This window comes from Buceros rhinoceros, unplaced genomic scaffold (genome assembly GCF_000710305.1).
Source record: "Buceros rhinoceros silvestris isolate BGI_N320 unplaced genomic scaffold, ASM71030v1 scaffold15664, whole genome shotgun sequence".
In the NCBI taxonomy this organism is placed as follows: domain Eukaryota; kingdom Metazoa; phylum Chordata; class Aves; order Bucerotiformes; family Bucerotidae; genus Buceros; species Buceros rhinoceros.
The window spans coordinates 183,826-196,813 of NW_010410381.1; the positions used below are offsets into that span (position 1 = coordinate 183,826).

General features: G+C 42.2%; 1 protein-coding gene across 1 annotated transcript; it reads right to left on the bottom strand.

The window, feature by feature from the left end:
* Positions 1 to 496: 496 nt before the first annotated feature.
* LOC104492994 (pyroglutamyl-peptidase 1-like protein) lies at positions 497 to 11,750 on the bottom strand. The gene is made up of 5 exons (XM_010135606.1): positions 11,717 to 11,750; positions 9,079 to 9,131; positions 2,351 to 2,467; positions 1,644 to 1,873; positions 497 to 695 (listed from the first exon to the last, which is right to left on the bottom strand). Exons 1-5 carry the CDS (start codon positions 11,748 to 11,750, stop codon positions 497 to 499), a joined length of 633 nt encoding a protein of 210 aa, XP_010133908.1.
* Positions 11,751 to 12,988: the final 1,238 nt, after the last annotated feature.

Sequence of the window (12,988 nt, forward strand, 5' to 3'; positions counted from 1 at the left end):
GCTGAAACCACACTTACTAGTAGTGTTACAGTCCCTGCTGGGTTCCAGCTTTTTCTTTACTTTTTTTTATTTACTTTATTTATGTGGGCACTTCGTATGGCTGAACTCTCTCTCTGGTCATGGACGAGGGCTGAGGGGAGCCTCTGTTGCATCCATCCAGTGCGGGATGTCCTCGTGGCTGCAAGATCCATTTTGGTTCAGCAAGTATTTATTCATGTCTTTTGACCCACCAGAACTAGGAATGAGCATCTAAAACATTTCAGTCCCGTTTCGCACTTTGTTAAATCTGAAGCAGCCTTCTAGTGGTTAGCAGTACAGGTTACCAATCACTTGGTTTTCCTCTCAAGCTTTGTACACCAATGAGAGATGTAAACGATTCAGCTTTTGAAAGGAAATTTAATCAATAAAAACATGGACTATAAAATCCTTTCTGTACGGGTTTTAAATAATCTTTAGAGTTGCTTCATTTAAGAGGTAATTGCATTCTGAGAAGTCCTCATTTTTTTTTTTTCTTACCCGATCCATCTTCCTCTCTCTCTTCCCCACACTGTTTCAACATTTCTAAGATAATTGTCTGTAATGCTTTTCCTAGACAGTCTGCTGTTAGCGATTGGGATAGTGGAGGCACATGGATGAAAGCTGCTCTTCCATGGCCATAGTACAGAGAGGCATAGTATGTGTAATCACAGAGATACCTGCAACAAAACCAGAAACCGGAGTTCAGGAACAATAAACTTGGCTTAAATTTAAGTATTCTTGAAGTAGCCAAACCAGATCTGGTTTGTGAAATTATTAAAACCATGTTTGCTTAGTGAGTAAAGGAAATGCTGAAATAAACCAAGTTTGAGAAGCAAATGTTCTTTATCTGATGCTTTGGTTTCTCAGACACCCAACCAGAAGGAACTTTAAATCAAAGAGTGACAAGGCGTGTGTTCTTCTCTCAGCTGCTGTAAGCTGTGTGAGATGGGAAGGGTAACAGAGCCCACTGGAACCACAGCCATCTCATACAGGTTTTGTGCAAGTCAAGCAGTCTCACCCTCGGGAGGGGTTTTTTTCTTATCATCCGACCTTTTAACTTGCAGGTGCAAATCCTGAAATTAAGGGCCAAGATCAGCTGAGTTTTAGTTTTTAAAATGAGATCATCAACTGCTTGCTTTGTTTTCCTTTGAAATAAGGATTGGCACAACAGAAAATCGCTTCAGTCCCACTGAACACATAATGAGATCCCAGGCAGCGCTCCAGAGGTACCTGCAGTTGCTCTGTTCGGCAGTGTATGTATTTACAGTTCGTATCCCTCCCAGTTGGGAAAATTAGATTAAAATCTGCTAGTAGTCACTGTTACTTTCAGACTCTCCTAATAGCTCGGGTTTACCGAGGCTGCTAATCACAGGGTGTGCTCTGTTGGAACTTGTTTCTTTTGGAATGTACAAATCCATGAAAAACTCTACTGGCTGTAGTTTTTCATGAAGGCTGCTTTGCATAAAATTTAAATTCATCCCTATTTCGTACTTGTGCCCCTCTGAAGACTTCACTTTAAAGTAATTAGGGTTGGAGGAAAAATGATTGCAAAGATTCTTGAAGGTTAAATGAGCTGATCGAGTTACTTCTGCTTTTACTGTGAGACCCCGATGCGCAATGTTTACCTTCCCGCATCTCTGGAAAAGATGATATCAATCCCTTCCACTGAAATGTTTTTCCAGAGCGTCTTCATGTTAATTGTAGATTCAATCTTTTCCGGGCCATCTAGCATGCAACAGCCACCTTCTGGGAGAAAACCACAAGCATCCATCTCTTGGTAGCCTTTGTTCTTCCCACATTGCTCGAGGATGAGGAGTGCTTTGGCAGCTGAAGCCAACCCGACGTGAACAGTGAGCTGGTTTTTCCCACCAGAGTGAACAACAGGAAATTAAAAACGAGACCTGTTTTTTAAAAACACGTAGCGCAGCAGTGCCAAGTGAAGTTCTAGCTTCAAGGTAGGGAGCCTTGCTGTAGCTCACACATAAAGAAAACTTCCGTAAGAGCTTATAAATGAGAACAAAAGGGTGCTTTCTGTCGGTGGTGTGTCTAGGCAGCTCAGGGCTTCAGAGCTGCGGCACCTTTTTGGCAGTTCATGATGAATTTTTTTGTTGTTGTTGTTCAGCCTGCAGTTGTGCTGTTCACATACACCATGCTAAGTACTGTGTGCTCCAAACTGCAGTGTGAAACCTTTCTCACCATTTCAATCGTCACTTTCCCGCACTGTCTGATGCACATATTGTGCAACGCTCTTCTGGAGGTCTTCTTAAAGATCCTCTCAGAATAATAATATTGCTAAACGAAGGGTAAGATGTGTGTAACGTTGATTACTCACCAGTGGCTGAAGAGTTGTCCATATCTTGAAGACTTGCTCCTTTGCTTTTTGGTAAACCACTGGCAGCTGCACAATGCGGAGATCTATGGTTTTACCAAGGCCTCTCTTGGACAGCTCCTGTGTTTACAAAAAAAACACTATGGACTGGTAAGAGTGTTGGATTTCTCAGACTGTGGTGAAGAAATTGGGCTGATCCAACCGAGGAAACCTCTGTCAGAGCACTGTAACGCTGGCTGAGTCTGCGACTGCTAGACATTGGTCTGCAGTGAGATTCACATGTTTTGTGGTAGCTCTCCCTTTCTTAACTGGAAGAGACTGAAATGTGCTGAACAATTCCCTAATGTCACATCCACATGGAACCATTGTTGTGTTTTCCAAAAGGATGCTCAGTCTCCAGTAGGTGGAGTGTTTCTGCTTAGGGACATAGTCCGTGGGGAACCATGGACTACAGGATCTCTCAGCTGAGGGCACACGTGAAAGCATCTAAATAGACTTTGATATAGATAAGAGATGTTCCTCTGAAAGATCTCGTAGATAAACCTGCTCTATCAAGAGACATAAATGAAGGAGAATTCACATTAGTTGTCCACTCAAGTGACACATGATTGGCTGTCTTTAACTGGTTTACATAAGCTGTGCTGGAGGTGACTGTCAACATGAGGAAGATCACTTTTAGGATGGGTTTAATATCTTTTTTTTTGGGGGGGGTCTAGAAAGCGTTTACTAAAAGTGAATGTCACTTTTTGGGATTTTACTTCTCTGCCAGTCACGTAGAGTTGAAGTTCCACATGGGACCTCTTCCCAAAGGAAACAAAAATGATGCCCAGAATTGGAGGTGGAAGAAACAAAGTAGCTTCTCACAGCAGCAGATTGGCTGGATGGCTGGAAGATGGTCTGGAGAATAAATGTCACATGCAAATGACTTGAAATAATTTTGTCAGTGCAATAGGGCTCACAAACAAGGCATAAGCCTCTAAGTGGGATGTAGGTGTCTGCAACGGCAGTGCGCAAGGGGTAGAAAGCTGCATCCCAGGACAGTAGAACAGTGGTTGGAAATCCCTGTTGCATTGGCGTAGACCACTACCACTGGAGGGGACGGGTGAGGTGTCTAAGGGGGGCAGCTGCAGAGGTACCTGATTAGCCCAAGAAACCTGTAGCTTTATATTAAATGTCATTGTCTTCTCCAGTTTTCTCACTAAGGATACTCGGGCAGATGAGGGCCGTGCTAACTGGGAAATTTGCCCTTCAACACTGGCTTCCTATATAAACTGTTCCAGTTTTCTTGTCAGCGGAAACATTGATTAGCTGTGCTCAATAAACTATTTGACACAAGCAAGGAAACAATGCCCGCGGGGAAGTAAACACATTCAGAGAACAGTGCCAGGCTTTTTTCCTCTGGGCGCTGGTCTCTCTTTGAGAGACCATTGCATCATCTTGCTAAAGAATGCTGTCCTGTGTCTGAGCTTCCAGAGGAGAAAACCCCAGCTGCCTCACAATTAGCATTTGCTTTTCTAAAGCATCTTCAATTTTAACATTTAATGAGATTCTTCCTTTTTAACTGTAAGGGTCAGAGGGCTCAACTACCCATAACTTTGGTGCAGACTGTGGAGTTCCGAAGCCGGTCGTGTAAGTTAGTTCTCTCACGTGCTCTGCGTTGGCGTTCTGTTGTCACTGTTTGTCATGGGAGGAACATGCAGAAGTACTTTGTGCAGGACAAAACCACAAGTTGGCCAATAGCAGAGGGCTGAGAATTTGTGTCAGGGAAAGACAGTTTGCTGTGTCCCAAGCAACTGCAGCATGTTGTCCATAACGAGTATTACTTTGCTGTCTAAGAATCCTGACCATTAGACCAGATGTTGTGCAAACATGGAACAAACAAACAAACAAAAAAGGTTGTTCCTTGTCTCAGCCAAGTCTCAACCTTAACCAAAACCATTTTTTGCATTTAAGGTGAGAGACTGAAGCTGGTTTGAGGAGAATGACTGCAGCTGGAAACTAGAGCTCACCCTGGTGAGTGAGTTCAGTAAACAAGTGCTTGTTTTTGTAGTTGGAACAGCAAAGGAAACATCAGAGGAGGACAAAAGTTATAGAGGACTTTTTTGTGGAAAACTCTTCTTTCAAAAGAAAGCATGAAGTTTTTTTGTCGGGAAGTTCTTCTGAAAGGGAAATGAAATCCAGCATGATCAGCTGGTGGCCTTGAATCGTTGGCGAGATGTGGTCATAGTCCTGGTCCACCAAAGTTCTGGCCCATGTTGTTACACAGCCCTCCCCAGAGAGAAGTGATTCGCACAGAACCGTTGTGCTCAGGTGTGCTGGTTCTGTGTCACACGGGGTGTTAGAAGCATCTGGAACTTCTAGAAAACTCCTGAAAATCTCACTGGTGTTTCTTGACTTTTCACTGCTTTGGGTTGCCAGAGAAGGGCACGGGGGGCTGGAAGTGGTAGTTTTGTGAACCACATTGAAAAAGGCTGGTGGTGGTGCAAAAAGAAAACCAGAAGTTAGAGTTGACCTGGGCAGCCTGCAAGTATCTTGCAAACAAAAGGGAGTTTCCAGGGGTTTTTTGGTGTTGCTTTTTGTGTGTGTGTGTGTGTGATTTTTTGTTTTTGTCTTAATCCTGCAGATAACTTTTTAAAGCTTTAGGGGTAAGAAAGTTCCAGAACAGACTTGAAGGCGCTAAATAGCAACGTTGTCTTAGTTTCACAGATGATGAAACTAAAGCAGAGAGGGAGAGGGAGAGATTAAATGACAAATTTCCACAGACCACATGGTCAGTGGCGGGATGAAAAACTGCACCCCGAGATCTGATCCTCATCTCCCGATAGCAAACATAGTTCCCAGAAGCAGTTGGAAATGTGACCTGTTCTTTGCACTAACAGTTTAATTACTATGAATGTTGTCACTCAACTTACATTTGTGCCCTATTAACTGGGGACTTTGACCTTGATGGTAGGCAGCCCTGAGAGGTGGTTTAGCTGCCAAGCTGCAGACAAGAGTTTCTGGAGGAGACACAAAAAGAGGGTCAGATCAAGGGTTATTAGGTGGGACCATCAATCTATAATACAGAATAAATAATTCAGGGGGTCTGGGATTCCACGGGTCCCGTGTGGTGCTGAAGAATTAACACATCACTGTAACTTGATGTGATCTGTCAGCAAATGCAGAGTAAATACTTGGTGGTTTTTCCTTCAGAGAGAACATCCTGCACTGCCGAAGTGCTGCTGCTGGAGCTTTCGTGCGTGTTTTGGGAGGGTATTTCAGGTGAATGGAGTTAGAGAACCATGAAAAACTTAGGGAGACAGGTTCTAAACGAGAAGGTGTCTTTCTAGTGCTGGACAACCACACTGCCCTTGTGAGAGTGTCTGTAAAAGCTCCAAAGCTTGTCCCAAAGACCATGAATGGACAGGTTCACCTGTACTTCCAGATCCATCCGACAGTCCTTTTCCCTGAATGCTCGAGGGGAACGTGTGAGGAATGAGAGCTCCGTGGATGTGGTGCTGATGAATGCCTTGTGCGTGAGTCATCTTGTGCTGTGGTGAGAACCTGGGTTCATGCAGAAACATCAGGGTATTCCTCGCATTCTTGGAAAACAGTATTTTTGTATGATAAATGTCAATTCATGATGTGGCAATGCAGGGCAATGCACTGCTACATACTATCGATAAGAAATCCAAGAACTCAGAACAAATACTCCTTCAAAGCCTGCAGAAATAGTTTTGGAGAGTTTTATTAACATGTATCGTCTGATTCTGGGGGATTTCAGACAATGGAAATCGGCTTGTTCACCAGAACGGAAATAGTAAATAGTTAATTTGTAAGAGAAATGATATGGCACAGCCATTTTTCTGAGTGAAATGGGACACTCAGGAGGGATGTGCCCAGTGGAGCGGCCTGTGTGCTCACCCCATCAATCTCTGATCCTCCCTGCAGCAAGAACAGGGCTTCAGGAACCCAGCAAGGGTCAGCAAGGCAGAGTGCAGCAGCATCGCACGGAGAGGCTGGTAACGGGTTTTGAGGAAGCAGTTGTGCGTGAGAGCAAGTATTGCTCAAAGCCGTTGCTCTTTGGCAAAGACGTGGTTTCAAAAAGCCTGGAGGGCGAGGCTGTGCTTTGAGAATTAGGGCCCTGGAACTCCTGTTACATGTATTTTTACAGGATTTTGGATGCTTTTGGTATGAGGACCCTTCTGGGATGTGAGCTCTTAAGGTGTCATGTATCAGCACTGCGTCATCACTGGGGGTGCCATGGTATTCAGGCGTTCGGTAAGAACCCGCTTCATTTTGAGGCAGTCACTGGATGATGCTACAAAGCCATTAAGCCTGAGCAATCATTCAGCAGCTCTAGCCTGGCTGCTTGGTCCTTTCTTGAGGGTGAGTTTGAGTGTACTCTTTCCTGGCTCTCAGGAAAGAGGCTCAGCAGGAGAGCTTTATGTCACCTCCGTGATCCATGCAGGAACCCCAAGCCAAGACAGGATTACTTCCAGATGTAAATGCTGAATCTTGCCATCTTTAATATACGTGCACGAGTGTCCTGAAGACCGTAGGGCTATTCTAGTGAGCAGGAGGCCAATGGAACAATACCATGAGATGGCTGTTTAGCGTGGAGAAGCCTATCAAAATTCTTCCAGATTTGCAGCAAATTTCCCTGAATTGCCTGGATTAACCACCTTTGCCGAGGAATAGGAAACCAAAGCAGCACCCTCAGTATGAATACAAATTGATTCCACACAAAGGGTGTCACACCAGAGGGAGGTGGATTTGTTCTCCTCCATACACGACTGACATCTGTTTCATTATGGAATGCTGTAGCCCTTGTTATATAACTTCCTGGCATAGCCAGTACACGGCATTTTACAGAAAACTCGTCGGTACTTCGCTTAAGGCTGTTGTGCTTGGAGATAAAGAATGTGTTGTATTTTCAGCCAGAAGAGGATGGTCTTGGACCCAAAATTAGAACCAATAGGAATCAGGAGATAATGAGCAAAAACACCGTCAACTGACAAATATTTGCGGTTTAGGGCACATGTCAAGTTGGAGTTAAGATAATTTATGTGTCCCCTGTGATGACTGGGGTGTGGAAAGGTATCACAGAGGTAGTTTTGTTTCTTGTTAGCCTGCAGGGATGACATCCCTCATGCCTCTGAGTGGGTAATAGATTTATTCTACCATACACCAAACTGAACTCATCGTTCTTCACCCAGCACAGCTAGGACAGGAAATCCTATGGGTTGGTGGAGTTGTTGTGGCTTTGGTCTTTGGAAATCTGTGCTAGCTCCTTCCTTTTCAATTGTCTTGGCTTGACTGCATTTCATTTTCAAGACAGATCTTCAGTAGCTGTCACCAAAATTTTTAATATGTTCTAGTCCTGCGGAGTCATCATCTTTCTATCACTACTGATACTCTTATAGCTGCCTTTCTGGACACTGAAATATTTTTGGGCTTAATTCAGTCTCCGTAAGAGCACATAGTCCCCTCAGTTTTTACATGTTTTACTTGCCTGGGTTTTCATTTTTACCAGGATTATCTGTCTTTCTTGCAGATACTGGACCAATGTTCTAATTCAATCTTATTGTCTTGACTGATCCTCAACTACTTACAGATTTTATCGTGTCACCCTTCTTTCTACCTTGGAATTGCTAAGAACTTGTGTAAAACACCCTCTCAAAGTAACTATCTTCATAAATACCTTATGAGAGTAACTGAACTCAAGGAAAGGCAATTGTCTGCGCTAGGGAAAATGAGTGAATCTCGCGTGCAGCTTGTACACGTACACTGCAAGTCTCTGCAGCTGTTCCTGCTGTTTGAACATACATTCTGTGACCCTTTATGCTTTAGATTAGCTGCAGTACTGAAGTACCAAACCAGTAAATTATTTCATACTCTTACATGTAAGAGTTGGGTATTTATTTTGTAAGACATGTTTAAAGACTGAATTTACTTTGTTGTAAAACTTAGATAATATTTTAAAAGTGAATAATCCTATCCTGAAAAAATAATAGTAAAATAACTGATGCGTCCCAAGAAATGTGGGTTCACGCAAGCAATAATGTGAAAATAAACAATCATAACAGAGGAGTTTACGTTGAAAGCCAGATAAGCTTGTCTTTGTATCACCCAGCTAAATTTGTTCTAATATACATATTTAGGAAATGAGCAAGACTTTGTCTTAGACCTGTTACTACTACTCAAGGAGTACGGAGCGGAAAGAAATCCCGAATGACCTTGTTTTCAGTTTTAACTGTGGACTTCACTGTCATCTGAAAGTGGAAGTCAGAGCATGAAAACATGCTTAGAATGGGCATGGTTTAGGTTTTGTGTTTCTCAAGTAGGCAACAAGAACTCAGCTGGCCACACTGTATGAGAAGGGAATCACCTCACACAGACATGACAGAAGGGGCTGTGGCATGAGATGATCTTGACCTGTGGCACATACATTGCAGAGAAGGCACCCTGGGTAAAAAATACCCTTCTTTAAAATCAAGAATAATGTTTTGAAAAGCACTTAAATAGCACAAAAAAATAATTCTTGCAGATAAAATAATGTTTCACCCATTAATTGCTAGATTCTTTAGATTGGAATCTCTAGAGTCTTCCGTGTTGGGAGTCTGCTCCATGAGGCACAATTGTTTCATGAGTCATGAGAAATAACTGTTTTGAAGGGAATGGAGAGCCTGAAAACAGTTTGTGTTATCTCCAGAAAATAAAACATTTCCCTCCCTTTTTTTGATGCTTACCTTCACTGCTTCCCAGCTAGAATTGACCAGGTATTGTCTAAAGGGACCAAAACCTGAAAAGAAAAAAGGTTCTTTTAAGCTATGCTTGCTCTGCTATTATAAATTGGCGTGTGCATGCACACATATTTGTTCTTTATCTTCATAATTTTGGTTATGGAGGTTGAGTTTTTTAGATAGGATTTAGCCTTTATAACCCTTAAGGGAGTAGTATTTTCATTTTTTATATGCACTGATATAAGAAGTAATTCTGCAGTCTTCATTCGTGTCAAGGCTTACTTATGAGACAACCTTACTGAAGCTGGTAAATGTACTGGAGCCAATAGGACAGGTTGCATAAACGATGATTTAGGGCAAAGATCATCGTCCATAGAAATACCACTACGAAAAGATCTGGTGTTAAAAATTCCGAGGTCACAGTCAATGTACTATTTTTATTGGTAAAGCTCATGAAGATACACATATTTAATGAAAATGTTTGAAAGAGTAAAATTTCATTTCACCTGTAATTTTTTTTTTTAGTCCCAAGTAATGAAAACTTCTAAGTTTTCTGTCAGGGAAAATGTGCTTTTCGTGGTGCTGAGCAAAATCTCTTCCTGCACTTTGTCCCCCACAGGAAAAAAAGGAGGAGGAAAGGGAAGAGGAATCTTCGATTCCAATGTAATTTTATACATCTTTTTTTTGTGTGTGTGAAAGACTTTTTTTAAAAAGAAAAAAGACCTGATTTTGTGTTAGATGGGCATCTTGTCATGAAAAAGTTCAAGGGAAAACTCCCACTATCTTTATTAATTTCAATTACTCAGTGCAGAGTGGTGCCAAGTCTTAGGCACTGGGTGGCAGGAAAATGAGTTTGTGAAATGGTTTTAATGCCATAACTCCTTGATATTTAAAAATCCTCAAATGGACAAACAAATACTTGACAGCATATGATCACTGTTTTGCATAGTGAAAGGTATTCATGTGTGGGAACAATTAAGCCTAAATGGAGGCTTATGACAGCTTAATTAATGCTAGACTTTAAGCATTTCTTCATTTGTTAATACCTCTTTCGTAACTGCTCAATCTTTTCTCTTTAATATTATGAAAAGCCTGCTGATGCTGAAATTTTTGACAATGTTTGTCCCAGGGTTGAGTTAGTACCATGGGGAGGGCACGAGGGAAACCATATGGATTTCACGTGAACGGGGAACATAAAACCTCAGGAGTCCCACTCCACCTTCAGAGCAAAATCAGGGTGACACTTAGTCCATTTGGGGGCTGTAATGGTTGTGCGTGTTTGTGTGAGTGCAGAACTGCAGAATTATCATGAAGTTATTAAATAGCTCACAGTGAAATCCATGCATCTCAGCGGTGGCCGTAAGAAACCACTGCTCAGGGTAAAACTTTTCTATGAGAAGAAAGGACTGAATGTAAGAGAGTTTTACAAGTAAGAGAATTTTGAAGTACCTGCCACAACTTGGAGAGCTGACTGGCTGATACCATTAAGCACTGGATAATAAACTGGGCTCGCTGCCAGCAGGTTTGTATTATGAGCTGGTGAAAATGTGACAGAGGCTCGTTGTGATCATCGCTGTAATAGCTTAAAGGTGCACCCGTGTCTTTAACAGGACACACTAGTCTGAAACTGTTTGATCAAGTAGATTTCTGCACCGAAATGGCTATCTAAGGAGAGGAAAAAGCTACTAGTGTTCTAAGAAGTGTGCCTGTCAGGGTGTGTGCCATAAATACCATGGGAGAGAACCAGGCTGTCAGCCTTTTAAAAGGTTAGCAAATGCCTCTTGCTCTCTCAAGTGCAATTACATCTAGAGCAAGCCAAACTAGTTCTGCCCATCTCACAGCTATTAAAAAAAAAAAAAGTGTTTAATTGAAAACAGCAAGATGCAAATCTCTTTGATGTAGCTTCACCCTCATTCCTATATCCTCAGATGACCTGCAGTGGAAAATTATCCAGCAACTCACATGTCAAGATATGTGTAACGATTGCCTTTAGATGAGCCAGTGGCAACAAGAGGAATGGCAAGTAGCAGCATTCCTTAGGAGCTTTAACCTTCTAAAGCTCAGAATTCTCTAGCTGGTGCTTCTGCCGCTGTGATTCAGCAGTAGTTATAGCCAGCGAGAGAAACTCCAAATTTGGTCCCTCGTGCTGCATGTTCAGGCATGGTCCTTCAGTGTATTTAAGTGTCTAGTTTAGCAGTGATGAGGCAGCATCTCCTGTTTAAATCTCCCTTACCTTGGCATGAAACTGAGACCCTGAAACTGCCATGTGTTGCTCTAATTCTGGACACTGACGATGTGACATTGTGTTGTAACCTGGTTTTCTTGCTTCAGAGATCCTTTTGGGCAAGCTTAATCTAATACTAGCCCGCACTGCCTTGAGCTATGTGGTTTGGATCAGAGAGAATGTCAACAAAGATTAAAACATGGAGAGAATGAACAACAAACTGAACTGAATGGCAGTAAAGAGGGCAGAGTGCGGTCGGTTTCTCTGATGTGCATATGATTTTTCTTAGGAAGGCACAGCAGCAAGTGATTTTCCATTTGGAATTGTTAGTATGACCCTTTGCTGCAGGTTTTCTATCCAGTGAACTGTTTACAGCAAAGATGAAGCGCACCATTCTAGCTAAAAGAATAAAAATCTTACCCGTTACAACCACAGTGTCGGAATTTGAATCCATGAAATCTCTGCTCCGGAAGGTGAAGTCTCATGATCTTTCAGTTCCAGCAGTATTATAATCCATGTATCTCTGTGGCAGACTTCTTCATTTGGGGCACCTTTTTTCTGCAAACTGTGATGTGTCTGGATTCACGTGACAGGGCTGGTTTGTGATTCATGTAACTTTGGAAGCACAACTGTGCTTTACGTCTCTGTGTTAAAGATAGAAGTCTGACTGCGCGGCCAGCTGGGACGGCCCCAAACTTCTTTTCCCTTCTTCAGGCATGCAGTAGTATTTAGGAAGAAGAGGGAAGGCTTAAGGAAACTTCTCACAAAATATCCAGCAATATTTTTCATTAGAAACCTGTTCATGTAGAAGTAAACAGAAAATTCATTGAATTAATTTTATTATATCTCTGTGGATATTCTATTTTTAGCACAGTTATAATTCACTTTAATCGTGAAGAATGTCTTAACTATAAAATCATGTCTGTCCATTTCCACTGTTCTTAGACTTTCTTTTACTGACTTAAACTCAAGGTAACTTTGCTGTTTCTCTTCCTAGCAGTTACCTAATTTACTAATCTTGGTCTTTATGTTCTTTATACAGGAGTCCAGGCACCGTACACTGTTAAAACCAAACACCAGTAGGAAAATGTATGTGTTTGCTAAACCAAAACATTTACTCAGTAATATCCTTGGATAGGCAGAGTGTTAAAAAATCTTACTGCGACTTGCAAGGTCAGGAACTCCAGAAGCTGGGTTGCAGCTTGCTGAAACTGGTGAGTTTAATAGCTGGCCGGTCTTCATTAATCTGAAGCATAAGAACCGATGGGGGGGCCTGAAATCCAAACATACGCGCATTGTCACTGCCCAAAACAAAAGCATATGAAAGTTCTCTTGGGAATTAGCTATGCGGGCAGAGGGTTTTGCTGGGTCTTGTTTTGAGTAGGAAGTGTATGTGTGTGCATGTGAGAGAGAGAGAGAGAAAGGGAGGGAGGAGAGAAATAATGCTAAGAATAGAAAGCCACTATATAATCTCCAGAGAGATGGTAATTGTGAGACCTTGAGGGGAAAAAAAATCTCTGAAGAAATCTCTTGGATTGGGTGGTGGTTGAATGAGGTTTGGAGCTATGAGCTGCCTCTGTCATTTAAATCCTCCTGTGCTGAGACACAAAGAAACAGAATGAATTGCGAGACCTTTCCAGTGCTGCTAAGTGCTTGTGCAAGTGTGGGAGGAATGCTGGTGGTTCAGATACA